At 44.7% G+C, this 16,558-nt stretch overlaps 1 protein-coding gene across 1 annotated transcript in view; it reads right to left on the minus strand.

The window, feature by feature from the left end:
• Positions 1–43: 43 nt before the first annotated feature.
• LOC135078702 (reversion-inducing cysteine-rich protein with Kazal motifs) overlaps positions 44–16,558 on the minus strand; it is a 53,247-nt gene continuing 36,732 nt past the window's right edge. The window contains exons 5-20 of the mRNA XM_063973249.1: positions 16,236–16,272; positions 15,833–16,021; positions 14,779–14,955; positions 14,339–14,565; positions 14,057–14,189; positions 13,834–13,975; positions 13,606–13,717; positions 13,344–13,509; positions 12,733–12,885; positions 11,759–11,938; positions 10,788–10,962; positions 4,819–4,968; positions 4,431–4,643; positions 3,560–3,747; positions 1,622–1,761; positions 44–1,162 (exon numbers count right to left, since the gene is read on the minus strand). Of these exons, the coding sequence (XP_063829319.1) occupies positions 527–1,162; positions 1,622–1,761; positions 3,560–3,747; positions 4,431–4,643; positions 4,819–4,968; positions 10,788–10,962; positions 11,759–11,938; positions 12,733–12,885; positions 13,344–13,509; positions 13,606–13,717; positions 13,834–13,975; positions 14,057–14,189; positions 14,339–14,565; positions 14,779–14,955; positions 15,833–16,021; positions 16,236–16,272 (3,018 nt within the window). The 3' untranslated portion in view covers positions 44–526. The remainder of the gene's footprint in view (positions 1,163–1,621; positions 1,762–3,559; positions 3,748–4,430; positions 4,644–4,818; positions 4,969–10,787; positions 10,963–11,758; positions 11,939–12,732; positions 12,886–13,343; positions 13,510–13,605; positions 13,718–13,833; positions 13,976–14,056; positions 14,190–14,338; positions 14,566–14,778; positions 14,956–15,832; positions 16,022–16,235; positions 16,273–16,558) is intronic.

Here is a 16,558-nt window from a genome sequence, read left to right on the forward strand (position 1 = left end):
TTCCTCGACTATTCAGTGTTATGTGCGAAATAAAATCAAAGTATATTGGATCGTTGCTATTTTTATTTGAGCTTTGAGCTTATAAACGAAAATACGTATCTCTATAGTATCTAAACATCTCTATAATTGGATCAACAAAACATACACAAGTAACAAGTAAACATCCTATGCACATTTCTTATATATTTGGTATATAAAGACTATTCATAATAATTGTCTTTTATAAAAATGCTCTATTCAGTCATAAATCATAAAAAATTGCAATGATTAAAATCACTAATATAAACAGAGTGAAACATGGCACAACGAACGAACTCACAACAATTGATATGATGGGTAAACTTCCTAGCTATATTTAAATGGTGCCCTTAAAACATTATACGTTAAAGCGGACCAAAGCATAATCTCATCTTTACTGGTAGCTACATTTTATAAATGGCACTATTACATTTGGTATAATCAACTATATTTACAATAATATGTACACTATTCTAACTAAGTATTTACAAGTTGTTGGTTCCCTCTCTCATCTCAAAATATAAATACCGAAACACGAAAGTATCAAAGTTACAATGGATATGGTAAAACTACTCGCTGCTTTGGTAGGGAATGTATGCACAGTAAGTGCATACGACAAAGCGCTAAGTCCTAAATCTAAAGAAATCAAAGCACTTTCTCTATTGATCATGTCTGCTAACTTTTCTGCTTCTAGAATACATATTTCCAACTGTAAGTCAGTAGGATTCTGTAGCAAGGATTCGACAGACACGAAAATTTCAGTTTCAATAGTCAAGAAGCCTCTAAGAGCGCATTCAGCTGTTCTGACATGTCTTTCTAAAGCTTTGAGGATGTTTTGGAGATTGATAACGGAGGAGGAAATGTTGGTCCCATAGAGAGCTCGTTCGATTTGCTTCTTCGAGAAGAGGATTCTTAGTGCCCCACCACATTTGGGGCAGCATGCGCCTGGAGGAGTGAAGCCTTGGCAGTTTGGTTTCCTGAGAGGCGGACAGATTATCCTGTCAAACTGGCACTTGGGCTCCATGAGGTCGGAAATGGGCCCAACAGCGAGGCAAGGTCCAAGGTAATCCACGCTCACATACTCAGCCCAGGCAGCACATTCCGTGGCATACGTGACTCCATTCGCACCGCACACTGATCCCAACTGTGGAAAAAACATGATAATTATGACCTAACGCCCGTATTCACAAACATTACTGTGAGGTCTCACAGTACGCGTGAACGCACAGGGTCACACGCGAACCTATCACAGAGCTTTATTCGAAGCTGTGCGTTCGATTTGCTGCTTCCCTTAAGTAAGCATCGTTTGTGAATACGGGCGTAAGAAAGCTTTATAAGTTTCTGAAAGCACTTTTGAATAGCAAAGTCTAACATAATCAAGGTACCGACAACCACTGGGGAAGAAAGCTAGGAGGATAGCTATCGTATAAGGTTACGTCGAGGCATTCAGCTCAGTCAATTTAGTTGCTGTCAATGGCATTCATATTTTGATCCCTATTGAAAATCTGGGTTAGCTTTGTTCAGCATCTAAAAATATCTAAGGACATGTTAGATTAAGACTGATTGATGTTGATTACTCAAAATATTCAGAAGTTCCCCTGACCTGGTCGCAGTACTGCAGACAGGGCCCCCAGTAGGCCAGCAGCTTGCCACTCATGGCCAGGCGACAGGGTTTGGCGTGCGTCACTCCGTCGGTATCGCACACTGGTTGTACAGGCTGCGAGGTGCAGTTGCTAGTGTTTACTGCAACAGAGGGAAAGTTTTGATATTGAGTGGGAGAAGAAATTGAAAGACAGGATCAGGAAAACTAAAGTTGCTACTTCAATGACGGTAATAAATGGGGCACCAATCCTTTCATCTATTCAAGTGAACGCTCTTTCAGAACATCTGAACTTAGGCCTGGTTACCCCCAAATCCTTGGACGTATAAACTGTCCAAGACCAAAGCGGAGAGAAGAGAAGATGTGTGAGTGGAAAGTTCGTTCGTTCGTTTCAGCCAAATGACGTCCACTGCTGGACAAAGGCCTCCCCCAAGGTTTTCCACAATGAACGGTCCTGCGCTGCCCGCATCCAGGCTCTTCCCGCGACCCTTACCAGATCGTCGGTCCACCTAGTAGGAGGCCTGCCCACGCTACGTTTTCCAGCCCGTGGTCGCCACTCGAGAACTTTCCTGCCCCAACGGCCATCGTCTCTACGAGCTATGTGCCCCGCCCACTGCCACTTGATTTTAGCAATTCTGCGAGCTATGTCGGTCACTTTGGGAGTTTGGTGAGTGGAAAGTAATGAAAAGTAATGTTAAAATACCGAAATCTGATTGATATTATTCAAACACATCTCTCCTTTCCGCTGGAAACCGCGCACGTGTACCTGGAGGTCGAAAACGTGTCGGGGTAAATCGAAGGTATGTTGCAGTCGTGTCGAAAATCGAGATAGGTACATTGATGATATATTGCACTCATGTCGAGGTATACTTGACTTGGGTACATACCACAAACGTGCTGTGGGCAGGCCTTCTGTAGACGGCTGAGGCAGACGCGCGGCGCGGGCAGGCACGCCTCGCGCCAGCCGCATGCCGCGCGCGCGCACGCCGGCGCCAGACCGAACTCGATCTCCGCGTCTGAGGCAGTCGCACAACTGCGAAAAAAATGTAAAGTAAGGGAACTGAAATTCTAAAACAGCTGGAAAGTGGGGGTTCATGGCTTTTACTTAGTTTCTAGCAATACAATAAGTAATCACTTCTGAGATTTTAACCAGATAAATAAAATAACCTTTTCTCCCTATTCACTTCCTCTGATATCTTTATCTTTTTTTCACACTCTTTCTCTCTCCTTTTTCTAGGATTAGTTTTTAGATTAGACAAGGCTGGTAAGGAAACCGTCATATCTAGGGCCAGGCTGTCACATGCCTGTCCTTCAACAAAGAAGACTGACGGCGGTGATATCGAACAAAGGCTGAAAAGCGACCTTGTTTCTATTCCGATCTTCTATTCTTCTATTTAACAGTACCTACTCACGTTGCGAGACAATCGTTGGGATACAGGTGGTGCGCGGAGTACACCCTTAGGTGGTGCGGCGGGCAGTTGCACGGCAGCCCCGTCAGCATCCACTGTGACCACAGCAGCAGTGAGTACTGCTGGTGAGTGCCAGCAGTAAGTTTTATACTTACGTGGCGATTTTTTTTTTCGGATGGACCTTGGTGATACCCGTGAGTGGCTTTTTCAGCTCCACTGGACAATAGGTGGCTCTCGACCTCTTTAAGCAACGACTTACGTGGCGAGACACACGTTGGGGTATAGATGGTGCGCGGAGTACACCCTAAGGTGGTGCGGCGGGCAGTTGCACGGCAGCCCCGTCAGTATAAAGTAATCACAGCAGCAGCAGTACTCACCGGCAGTAGCAGTTATAGCAGTAAGCTCTATACTCACGTGGCGAGACACACGTTGGGGTACAAATGGTGCGCGGAGTACACCCTTAGGTGGTGCGGCGGGCAGTTGCATGGCAGCCCCGTCAGTATCCAGTGATCACAGCAGCAGCAGTACTCACCGGCAGTAGCAGTTATAGCAGTAAGCTCTATACTCACGTGGCGAGGACACACGTTGGGGTACAAATGGTGCGCGGAGTACACCCTTAGGTGGTGCGGCGGGCAGTTGCATGGCAGCCCCGTCAGTATCCAGTGATCACAGCAGCAGCAGTACTCACCGGCAGTAGCAGTTATAGCAGTAAGCTCTATACTCACGTGGCGAGACACACGTTGGGGTACAAATGGTGCGCGGAGTACACCCTTAGGTGGTGCGGCGGGCAGTTGCAAGGCAGCCCCGTCAGCATCCACTGTGACCACAGCAGCAGTGAGTACTGCTGGTGAGTGCCAGCAGTAAGTTTTATACTTACGTGGCGATTTTTTTTTTCGGATGGACTTTGCTGATAGCCGTGAGCGGCATTTTCAGCTCCCCTGGACAATAGGTGAGTGCAGATGGCTCTCAACCTCTAAATTTAAGCAATGACTTACGTGGCGAGACACACGTTGGGATACAAGTGGTGAGCTGAGTACACCCTTAGGTGGTGCGGCGGGCAGTTGCACGGCAGCCCCGTCAGCATCCACTGTGACCACAGCAGCAGTGAGTACTGCTGGTGAGTACCAGGAGTAAGCTCTAAACTTACGAGGCGATTTTTTTTTCGGATGGACCTTGCTGATAGTCGTGAGTGGCTTTTTCAGCTCCACTGGACAATAGGTGAGCGCAGATGGCTCTCAACCTCAAAATTTAAGCAACGACTTACGTGGCGAGACACACGTTGGGATACAAGTGGTGCGCGGAGTACACCCTTAGGTGGTGCGGCGGGTAGTTGCACGGCAGCCCCGTCAGCATCCACTGTGACCACAGCAGCAGTACTCACCAGCAGTAAGCTTTATACTCACGTGGCGAGACACACGTTGGGGTACAAATGGTGCGCGGAGTACACCCTTAGGTGGTGCGGCGGGCAGTTGCACGGCAGCCCCGTCAGCATCCACTGTGACCACAGCAGCAGTGAGTACTGCTGGTGAGTACCAGGAGTAAGCTCTAAACTTACGAGGCGATTTTTTTTTTCGGATGGACCTTGCTGATAGCCGTGAGCGGCTTTTTCAGCTCCACTGGACAATAGGTGAGTGCAGATGGCTCTCAACCTCTAAATTTAAGCAATGACTTACGTGGCGAGACACACGTTGGGGTACAGATGGTGCGCGGAGTACACCCGCAGGTGGTGCGGCGGGCAGTTGCACGGCAGCCCCGTCAGTATAAAGTGATCACAGCAGCAGCAGTACTCACCGGCAGTAGCAGTTGACTTTGACTTTGAGTTGCACGGCAGCCCCGTCAGCATCCACTGTGACCACAGCAGCAGTGAGTACTGCTGGTGAGTACCAGCAGTAACCTTTATGGGCATTTCTACTGTACGGTGTATTTTTCCTCAATTCGGTGCTAAAATTTATATTTAGTTTTTTAAGTAGTTTCAATACAAAATAAAAAAAACTTTTTTAAAAACAAGCTTTATCCTGAAATGCAGTTGTACTAAAACAAAAAAAAAATAATTGTATGCTTGGTTCAAAGAATTTCGAAAGCTTGTATCGCGCATGGAATTTTTTCCTCTTTTTTTCTGTTTGCGCTACAAGCTTTCGAAATTCTTTGAACCAAGCATACAATTATTTTTTTTTTGTTTTAGTACAACTGCATTTCAGGATAAAGCTTGTTTTTAAAAAAGTTTTTTTTATTATAATTTTATTTTACACTTTTTAGTTGTATCTCAATCTCTGGGTCATTATTTAGCACCAAAATGCTCGAGAAGTCGAATCCAACGAACCCAAACTCGATAAGATTCCACCGTTTCGTTTAGGAGTTCCTATGGCCACCTCCTGACTCCATCATCAGGACCCTGGACATCATCTAGCACTAAACTGCTCGAAAAGAAAAATCCAATCAACCCAAACTCGGTGAGTTTCTGCCGTTTAAACTGCTCGAAAAGACAAACCAACGATCCCAAACTCGATGCGATTCCGCCGTTTCGTTTAGGAGTTCCTGTGGCCACCTCCCTAATCCATCATCAGGACCCTGGACATCATCTAGCACTAAATTGCTCGAAAAGACAAATCCAACGATCCCAAACTCGATGCGATTCCGCCGTTTCGTTTAGGAGTTCCTATGGCCACCTCCTGACTCCATCATCAGGACCCTGGACATCATCTAGCACTAAACTGCTCGAAAAGACAAATCCAACGAATCTAAACTCGATGAGTTTCTGCCGTTTCGTTTAGGAGTTCCTATGGCCACCTCCCTAATCCATCATCAGGACCCTGGACATCATCTAGCACTAAACTGCTCGAAAAGACAAATCTAACGATCCCAAAATCGATGCGATTTCGCCGTTTCGTTTAGGAGTTCCTATGGCCACCTCCTGACTCCATCATCAGGACCCTGGACATCATCTAGCACTAAACTGCTCGAAAAGAAAAATCCAATGAACCCAAACTCGGTGAGTTTCTGCCGTTTCGTTTAGGAGTTCCTATGGCCACCTCCCTAATCCATCATCAGGACCCTGGACATCATCTAGCACTAAACTGCTCGAAAAGACAAACCAACGATCCCAAACTCGATGCGATTCCGCCGTTTCGTTTAGGAGTTCCTGTGGCCACCTCCCTAATCCATCATCAGGACCCTGGACATCATCTAGCACTAAACTGCTCGAAAAGACAAATCCAACGATCCCAAACTCGATGCGATTCCGCCGTTTCGTTTAGGAGTTCCTATGGCCACCTCCTGACTCCATCATCAGGACCCTGGACATCATCTAGCACTAAACTGCTCGAAAAGACAAATCCAACGAATCTAAACTCGATGAGTTTCTGCCGTTTCGTTTAGGAGTTCCTATGGCCACCTCCCTAATCCATCATCAGGACCCTGGACATCATCTAGCACTAAACTGCTCGAAAAGACAAATCCAACGATCCCAAACTCGATGCGATTCCGCCGTTTCGTTTAGGAGTTCCTATGGCCACCTCCTGACTCCATCATCAGACCAGCTCAATGGTACCATAACATTGCATTGTCATCGTACTTACATAAGTATACCAAATTTCAGCTCAATCGGTTGAGGAGAAGTGGTCTTAAATTCAGTTGCAAGATTTGTCCCACACATACTAACAAGTGAAGTCAATATAAAGCTTGTAAAAATAAATGTTACTCCATTCTGAATGTAAAAATAGCATTGTCACTAAATATTGTGAAGTGGTTTATGAGAAATGTTAAGCATCGAATTGAGAGAGCACCGAATTGAGAAAATGAATCACGGAATTGAGAAATGAATCTCCAAATATAAAAATCGCTCCGCAAACTTAGAATTGATGACATTATGAAGAAATACCTAATGTATTTCAATAATTAATATAATAAATACTTAAAACGTTTTGATTCTGATTGCTGGTCTATTAGTTAGATGGTTCATTTTAGGTTTATGTGTCTGAAATACCAATGGAATAAAACAAAAATCCTAATCAATATGTTAAATTTTTTAATAAGGAACTATAATAAATTCCATTCTGGGACTGGGTAGTCAATGCGAAAAAACGCTCAACGATTGGAATGTGCAGGTGTCAAAATGTCCATACGGACCGGTTGTTAGTGTGGCAGAAAGTATGAACGTCAAAAAGTCCCAGTGCCAAAATGTACATTGTTACCATGGTTACAATGGTTTAGTGACAAATGGTACACATCACAAAATACAAGTACAACAAAAGGTGTGACAGATAAAATGATCAACTGATATATTGTGCTCATGAATAAATTAATAAAATTAAATGTCAAAATGTTCAATGTTCTTGTAGTCTAGTCAATAAAGTTTTTTTGGACATTTTTACCTTGATGCATTTAAACACGTGTTCACGTTAGCTATTATACAATAAGACGCTTGTTCAAATAAACCCGAAGACATTTTAACTTCAGAACATTTTAACCATTGCTCATTTCGACGTTCATACTTTTTGCCAGTCTAACAGCCGGTCCGTATGGACATTTTGACACCTGCACATTCCAACCGTTGAGCGTTTTTTCGCATTGACTACCCAGTCCCAGAATGCTTTGTTTATTTATTCTTAACCTTAAACATAAAACAAATATTGCAAAACCCAAGAGCTAGATTGACCTGACGCTATACCGAAGATATTATATCGGACGTCAGTTTGTACACGATTAAAATGGCACTCAAATAGCTGAAATACAACAAGGCACCAGGTGTTACGGAATTATAGCTGAGCTTCGCCGGTACTAAAGGCTCTACAGAAGCAGTTCAATTCCGTCATTCTCGAAGAAAAAACGCCTCCGGTATGGCACAGAAGTGTGGTGATAGCATTATAGACTCATCTCACTTATGAGGCGTGTTTACAAGCTGTTTTCGAGAGTCCTTACGAATCATCTCGCTCGCAGACTCGACGACTTCCAGTCTTCCGAACAAGCTTGTTTCCGAAAAGGCTTTAGTATTATGGTACACACACAGGTACGCTACGGCAGATTATACAGAAGACCAAGGAGTCGCGATAACGGGGATGATATCGGAGTCATGGCCTCCGTAGAGCCTTTCAACAACTGGGTCTCAAAATGAACATGGACAAGACAAAAATCATGTCAAATGTCCGTGTTGCACCCACTCCTCTGAAGGTTGGAGACTACACTCGAAGTTGTTGACAATTGTGTATACTTGGGACAAGAGTCCAGATAGTTAGGTCCATCTTTGAGAAAGAGGTCTATCGCTGAATTCAACTCAGCTAAGCATCGATCGGGAAGCTTCGCTATTACGTCTGAAATACCGTAGCGTCTTAAGACAAAAGTCTTCTATCAGTGTGTGTTTTTTTAATGAAACCTTAAAAAATTAGTTTTATTGTCTTCTGTCCAATGACTGGTACGGTCCAATGATTGGTGGTAATTCACCCTATTATTATGCTCTATTGATTTCATTATTATTTTAAGTTACACAAACAATTTATAGCACAATAAAAGTATCTATTTTCATTTAATATCAATTCGGTGTACGTGTTTTCTCAATTCGATGCCCCATATTCCGCGGAATTGAGGTCCACGGAATTGAGGAAAAATCACATTTCATCAAATTACTCGAAAATATTATAAATTACAACGATTTCTACCAAAGGTAATGGCAGATATCAGTTAAATACTTAATTAATTCAGCAGTGATCTCATTAAATACTTCTTGAACATTTTTAATATCGCACACCGGTTTGAGAAATGACCAGTGACCAAAAATTCTGAATGATTTCAAACCTCTGAAAAATGCTCCTCAAAGCGACTGATCCCTCTTTTATACTGCTCGATCACTCGAGTGCAACTGCTAGTTTATGGGAATCAGGCGTGGGTGTTCGTATTGTGCGTTGTTAGTGATATAGGAGCACAAAAGTAAAAATCACGGAATTGAGGCACACACGTCGGACAAAATTTAAATGTGTTACTGTATTAAAACCCAAGGACTTGCCATAAAGAAACTCATTTATATAGCTTTATTAACTATCCCTTGTTCTGTGAATGTGGGTTTCATAATGGGGAAGTTATTATTTCAAAAGTTATGAAGCAAAAACGAGTAAATTCTGGAAACCGGACACTCCATTTTAGGCCAAATTTCGCCCGTTTTTGAACTTTCGGATTTTTTCAAGGCGAGATGTAAAACCTGGCGGTCTTCTAAATATGCTCTCCATCAAGTCAAGAGTCCTATAAATACTTGTGATTTTTTTTGCTGATAGCCGTGAGAGGAATTTTCAGCTCCCCTGGACAATAGGTGAGCGCAGATGGCTCTCAACCTCAAAATTTAAGCAACGACTTACGTGGCGAGGCACACGTTGGGGTACAGATGGTGTGCGGAGTACACCCTTAGGTGGTGCGGCGGGCAGTTGCACGGCAGCCCCGTCAGTATAAAGTGATCACAACAGCAGCAGTACTCACCGGCAGTAGCAGTTATAGCAGTAAGCTCTATACTCACGTGGCGAGGCACACGTTGGGATACAAATGGTGCGCGGAGTACACCCTTAGGTGGTGCGGCGGGCAGTTGCAGGGCAGCCCCGTCAGCATCCACTGTGACCACAGCAGCAGTGAGTACTGCTGGTGAGTGCCAGCAGTAAGTTTTATACTTACGTGGCGATTTTTTTTTTTCGGATCGACCTCTTTAAGCAACGACTTACGTGGCGAGACACACGTTGGGGTACAGATTAGAGATGGGTTATACTAGGTAAATTTGATACTAGGTGCACCTATTCCAAGTATTTATTAATACTCGATCCAAATACCTGTTCCACCTAGTACGTAGTAATTTAGCATACTTGACGCGACTAGTGCGGACTAATACAAGTAATATGACTTTAAAATACAATTTTCTTCGAAAAGATACAACCGTAGTATGAATAATGCAATTTGAAATTGAATAATAATATAATTCCTCCCTTCATACTTCAACAGGCTTTGGACTGTCAACGTAAAAGTTGGCGTATTTAAAAGATATCAATTTCATAAAAATATTTACATACTTTTTTCTTATTTACATGAATATGGTTTGACTACGTTTGTGTGCGTTTGCTTCGTCGCGCTCAAATTTGTTTGGTCAGACAGAGACGGAGTGAATCTCTACGTTCGCACATAAGCTTAGCGAGAAATACTAGGTGCGCGTAATACACGACTACGGATTACGCAATAATAACCTCTATTACTTTCAGGGTAGGGTCGGAAATCGTGTAATTTATAAAATACTAGGTGGATCAAGTATTTTAAAAAATGGAATAGGTGCCGCCTAGTACTGTAAAATACCTAGTGTGTGGATCTGTTCTAGTAAATACGTCTCATCTCTAGTACAGATGGTGCGCGGAGTACACCCGCAGGTGGTGCGGCGGGCAGTTGCAGGGCAGCCCCGTCAGCATCCATTGTGACCACAGCAGCAGTACACCTCATCACTTAGACATCACTTAGATGGTTGGCAGTCCACAACAGTACGTTTCTCCAGAAACTTCCTGCCCCGTACAACCAAACCGTGGAATGGACTGTCGTCTGCGGTGTTTCCGGACAGATACGACCTGCAAGCTTTCAAGAAGAGAGCGTATCTTCACCTTAAAGGCCGGCAACGCACCTGTAACGTCCCTGGGTCAGCGGGTGTCTATGGGCGACGGTAATCACTTACCATCAGGTGATCCGTCTGCTCGTTTGCCTCCTGTCACATAAAAAAAAAAGTACTCACCAGCAGTAAGCTTTATACTTACGTGGCGAGGCACACGTTGGGGTACAAGTGGTGAGCTGAGTACACCCTTAGGTGGTGCGGCGGGCAGTTGCACGGCAGCCCCGTCAGCTGCCGCGCTCGACCACACGCACGCCGCGCGCACACGCGCTCGCCCCATGAGCACGCGCACGCGTTGCACTCCATGAAGTACTTGTCGCCTGTGGAAGAAGGCATTTCTTAACGGTGGCTAAAGCACGAGTAGAAGACACTGCACCTGCACTGTAGTGACTTGACTAAGAGCATAATGATTCATGCGGTCATGCGTTCGTGGTATAAAATGCTATAGTGGTACAACCTAATGCTTTGTCGGCCGTTTGGTGTAGTGGTTCAGAACGTGCTACTATGCCAAGAGGTCCCGGGTTCGATTCCCGGCCGGGCAGAAATTGAAATGATGAATTTTAATTTCTGTGACGGGTCTGGGTGTTACATATCCGTTAAGCTAGCACCCATAACACAAGCATTAAGTTGCTTACTTTGGGGCTAGCTGGCGATGTGTAAAATTGTCCAGATTTAAAAAAAAAAAAATGCTGAGCCAGGGTAGTACTATGACGTCACGGAACTGTGTATTTTTAGCGCGGTTTGACTACTACGTCAAAACTACTATGAACGATTGCCAAATAAAGTCTCAAAAATAATCCCCGTCTATTGCGCCGGCCACACTATCAGAAACTCTAAGCTCAGTAACTGCTTGAAGACCTTATCATAGAGGCGGCAGTTGTTAAGCCCTCCGCTGGTAGCGGCTGCCTGCGGCCCTTACAGTGGCAAGTAAGCAAGCCTTCTGCCCACAGAAGGCTTGCTTTAAAGTACCTACGCCACTGCGGACATTATCACAGTCTAAGACCAGTCTCATCATGCTTGAACACCTTTTCACATAGGCGGAAGTTGTCAAGTCTGATGTTTGGTAGCAGCGAACTAAAGAATAGACACCAGTCACTAGTACATCAATTTACTTACCGTGCTTGAAGACTTTGTCATATAGCCGGCAGTTGTCCAGCCCAACGCATGGTAGCGGCTGGCAGGCAGCGAGCCCGCGGCCGGTGCAGCGGCATACTTTATAACACGCCTTCTGCGCCGGGCCCGGCCGCGGCACGCGCACCCATGCGCCTAGTGGCACCACGTAATTGCTGCCGTCACCTGAGACGTTAAAGTTATTTATGAAGACTTCAGGATGTAATAGCTTGCAGGTTCAAGCGCTATCTTCTTATTACCACTCCTATACGTAGTGGCTGGTTTTAGTGTCACGCGGACCGTCCGGTGCGAACCCGCTCCGCACGGCCAATCTGTATGAACTTCTAGAGAGCGTTTTAGAGTAATGCGGTCCAGAGGAACCGCTCCGCTCCCTAGCAGTTTATACAGATCGGCTGTGCGGAGCGATCCGCACTGACATGACAGTCCGCGTGACACTAGAACCAGCCAAAACGTATTTGAGGGGTTTAAAGTCACCATGAACATCCTTTAATTAAATTACTCGTAATGAAATACAGCAATTTGAATCCGAAAATTTCCAATAATTTCCATTCTTATCATCAAAACTAATAGGTTAAGATGATAATGATGACGATGACGATTATGATGATTGTGGTGGTTTTGATGATAATGATGGTGGTGCTGGTGATGATGATATAGATACCTTTATCAAATCATCGTCGTCATCATCATTTCAGCCAGGACGTCCACTGTTGAACATAGGCCTCCCCCAAAGAGTTCCATATTGACCAGTTGGTAGCGGCCTTTATCAAAATTAAATACTTGACTTATAACAATAAATGCTGGCTTGAAAATTATAAATAACTAGAAAAAGTTGAACTGCCTAAGGCGGGATTGAACCCACGACCTTCCGATTGCCGGGCGACTGCTCTTCCAACTGAGCTACTTAGACTCTGGATGAACCCGTCGAAATTTTCCTTAGCAAGAATTAGCTGGCTTACCAAGAGGACAGCCATCGAAGCACTGATAGCGCTGGCACGCGCCACCTCGAAGACAGTTCCTGTCCACGACGCACACCTGCGAAGCGTTGCACGGCGCGCCCGCGCACGGTGACGTCACGGCCTCCCGCGCTGACAGCAGAGGCGGTTCTGTGCCTGGGAATTTCAATAAGATATTCAAGTCGTGATATAAAACCAAAAAAGTTCTGCTAGGGTTTTTTTTAATCTTCTGAGAAAGCATCTTTGTAATGTTATCAATATTTTTTTTAAATATTGGTAATTTCTTTGCACAAATTACTAATAGTCCCGTTAGCCCCTCGTCATGCTTGTGTCACGCACGAGTGGGCTCACCACAATAGTCGAGCGGCGGCGGGATTCGAACCTGCGTTACCGGATCACGAGTCGGCTAGTCCGACCCCTTCACGAGGCTTAAAATGTATCAAATAAAGTCATTGCACAATCAACAATATTAATCGTTTTGCACAAGTTACTTAGGTGTTACGCAAAAAGTCACCGAAATGTGTTATCACAAATCCACGCGTAACCACTCCACGCAAGTTAACACCAGTGCAGCCCCATGTAGCGTTACTTTACTCCTGCTGTGTGACACTCACTGGGCGTCATATACTGTCGTAGCTGGACGCACGGCGCGTTGCTACTGCGTGGCGTCATACGCGCGCACAACGCTGCGGCTGTCAGATGTGCTGGTACACGTGACCACTCCACGCAGGTTGACACCAGCCGCATGCAGTCTTCTTCGCAGAGAAGGCTGCTATGTCCCTAGAAATAAAATTTGAAATACCTATTAATGCTGCAATTTAAAGGGTAAGAAGCCCTTAATCAAGTTTGAATGCCATCAACCATTCAAAAGCATACCTTAGCTGTACATGGCTTCACGTGCAACGCACAAGCGACGCTCTTCCAAACATCAGTAGGACACTGGCTAGAATTCTTCAGCGGCATGTGAAGTCCAGACACTGTTATGACACTGAAGAAGAGCAACAATTGAAGAACTATAGGTATATTTATTTAAAAGAAAGTCTCAAAAGAAAAAAAGGTAAAAAAAATCCTTATGGATTCTTGAAAATAAGTTATGAGACTTACCCACTCCCTTTTTGTTCGGCAACTGCTAAATGTGCATCTAGGTCAGCTTGAGCTGTGCATGACCTGAAGAGACCAGTTGGACGGTTGTTCAGTTGACTGCAGTACGTTAAACCAGAACAGCCAAGCGAACATGGAGATTCCACTGCAGAAAACAATTTTATTGTAAAATTCTTCACAAATCATGCATTTTTGGGTCATGTTTTAGCTATGTCAATTAGCCCACCTTCATCAATGCATTCCGTCAGATCGTTTTCTTGAGGGTCTCCCAAGCATTCTCCATAGAACTTTTGCCAGTTACTCTGCCAGCCTGTGTTGAAGGTTTCGAAACATAGTTTGCGGCAATTCGTTGTCTTTGCCTGTATCGAAAAAAACAAATAATGAATATTATATCTGAGAGTTCATAGGATGTCGAATTACTCGTAGATAGATGCAAGTTGTCAGCTGATCCTTATTACAAAGCTAGGAAGTCTTATTTCAAATTAGATCTTAGCTATATCATACATACTTTTTGACAACAATGTAGCTTAGCCACATCATGGGGTATGAGATCTTTGGTGTCAGTCGGCGCGTCGTTTCTCAGGAAGCACTGCCATAGTTTGTCGTGCAATGAGGGGGCGCCACAAGCCGCCGATAACGCCTCCTCAATCTCTTGCGACTCGCCGGTCCGACGCAAGACTGACTCACAGGCAGTTCGACATGAAGGGCGTGACGACTCGTGGCAGCATGGGAGGTCTATGAAATTAAAAATTGCATCACTCCCAAGTCCCAATATTGGGTCATCTGATGTCAAATTAATCTCAGATTTTTTGACATAGCAGAGTTTATTTTAAGATGGTCTACAAAATATAGTTGATGATGGATATTAAGTGGATGATCATGATAATAATGCACACATACATTAGGAACACCTTCGAAAAATTTCTCACATTCTTCTTTAAAACTTACATTTGGAAGTATCCGCGTGTACAGTGGAAGAAGTCATGTTCCGCAAACATCTCAGAAGAACAGGAGACTGTTCACACGCCTCGATAGCCTGCTCCCGCGCCTCGCTGTCCGCATGGGAGCCGACGCGCCACAGGGCCTTGTGGCACGCTTCATAGCAGTTCAGGTAGTGGGTCTGTGCTGGAATCATATGAAGAAAGTTTAAGAAATATGCCAACATTCTGCTATGTAATTCAGTACTTGGACGCCCGCAGTTAAAAGCAAGTGAAAGATTCGCTGTTACCGTTGTTTATTAACTACTGCTTTTTTAATCGTTTCCAGCAAATTGTAGAGCGAACTAACATCTTTGCAAAAAATATGAATATAAGAAATCATATATTTTCACGAATTATGATTTGCCTTAGGAGATAATTACTGTGAAAAGTCAAATGAGGAATCAAAATATGAGGATAATGTACTTAGGCGGCCCCACCTTGTCTACCACCTCAGGGTGGAAATAACAAGGTTAGTGGTGACGATAGAACACTATTTTGTTAGATAAGGTACTTACCGCAGCACCACTGCGCTTCCCGCTGTCCAGACACGCACTCAAAGAAGGCGATCTCATCAGAATGTCTGCAGGCGCCGGTGCTGACAAGGTCCTGCTCGCTGCCAGCCTTCATGCAGGCGTGCCGGCAGCCGGCAGCGTTGCCGAGAGAGCAGCACGCGCGGCCCCACCAGCCCACCTTGTCTACCACCTCTAGGTGGTGATAACAAGTTTGGTGGTGACGATAGAATACTAATTATTATGTTAAGATACTTACCGCAGCACCACTGCGCCTCTCGCTGTCCAGCAACACAGTCAAAGAAGGCGATCTCATCAGAATGCCTGCAAGCGCCGGTGGTGACGAGGTCCTGCTCGCTGCCAGCCTTCATGCAGGCGTGTCGGCAGCCGGCAGCGTTGCCGAGCGAGCAACATGCGCGAGCCCCACCAGCCCACCTTGTCTACCACCTCTAGGTGGTGATAACAAATTTTGTAATGACGATAGAATACTACTTATTATGTTAAGATACTTACAGCAACACCACTGAGCTTCCCGCTGTCCAGCAACACAGTCAAAGAAGGCGATCTCATCAGAATGCCTGCAGGCGCCGGTGGTGACGAGGTCCTGCTCGCTGCCAGCCTTCATGCAGGCGTGCCGGCAGCCGGCAGCGTTGCCGAGCGAGCAGCACGCGCGGCCCCACCAGCCCACCTTGTCTACCACCTCTGGGTGGAAAAAATAAGGTGGTGATGAGAACACTCAGTAATGGAATATGCTAAGTACCTAATTTACCCACTAAAATGCTTTTTAAGGGAAGTTTTAAAAGTTTAAATGTATAAATAACTTGCTATTAATAAGTTAATTGCTTAAGTGTGAATAGTCTCCGACAATTTAAAATTAAAATGCATCCTCACCTAATTATGTAGATAAGGATATTACCTTCAATCGTGTGGTTCATGCATATCCAGAAGTCCGTCTGTAAAAAAGTTTTTATCGATAAATAGAGCGATATTCGATTTCAGTCTTAGGGTCTATTATTCGATGGTAACAAGATACGGCTGTAACATCGTTTTGGCCTGTAACTCGAGCCCTCCCCAATTACAATACAATGCTGATAGGCGGTTTATTGACGATGAATGGTTCAGCAAAACTCGGCATTTATCGCGCCGCCTGCTCAATACACTCGGCTGAGCTTTGCATTGTTCGAGTTGATGATATCACTTTACGCTTCTTTACCTTGCAAGCTTTAAATCATCAGTTAA

The sequence above is a fragment of the Ostrinia nubilalis genome, chromosome 15 (genome assembly GCF_963855985.1).
Source record: "Ostrinia nubilalis chromosome 15, ilOstNubi1.1, whole genome shotgun sequence".
Taxonomy (NCBI): Eukaryota; Metazoa; Arthropoda; class Insecta; order Lepidoptera; family Crambidae; genus Ostrinia; species Ostrinia nubilalis.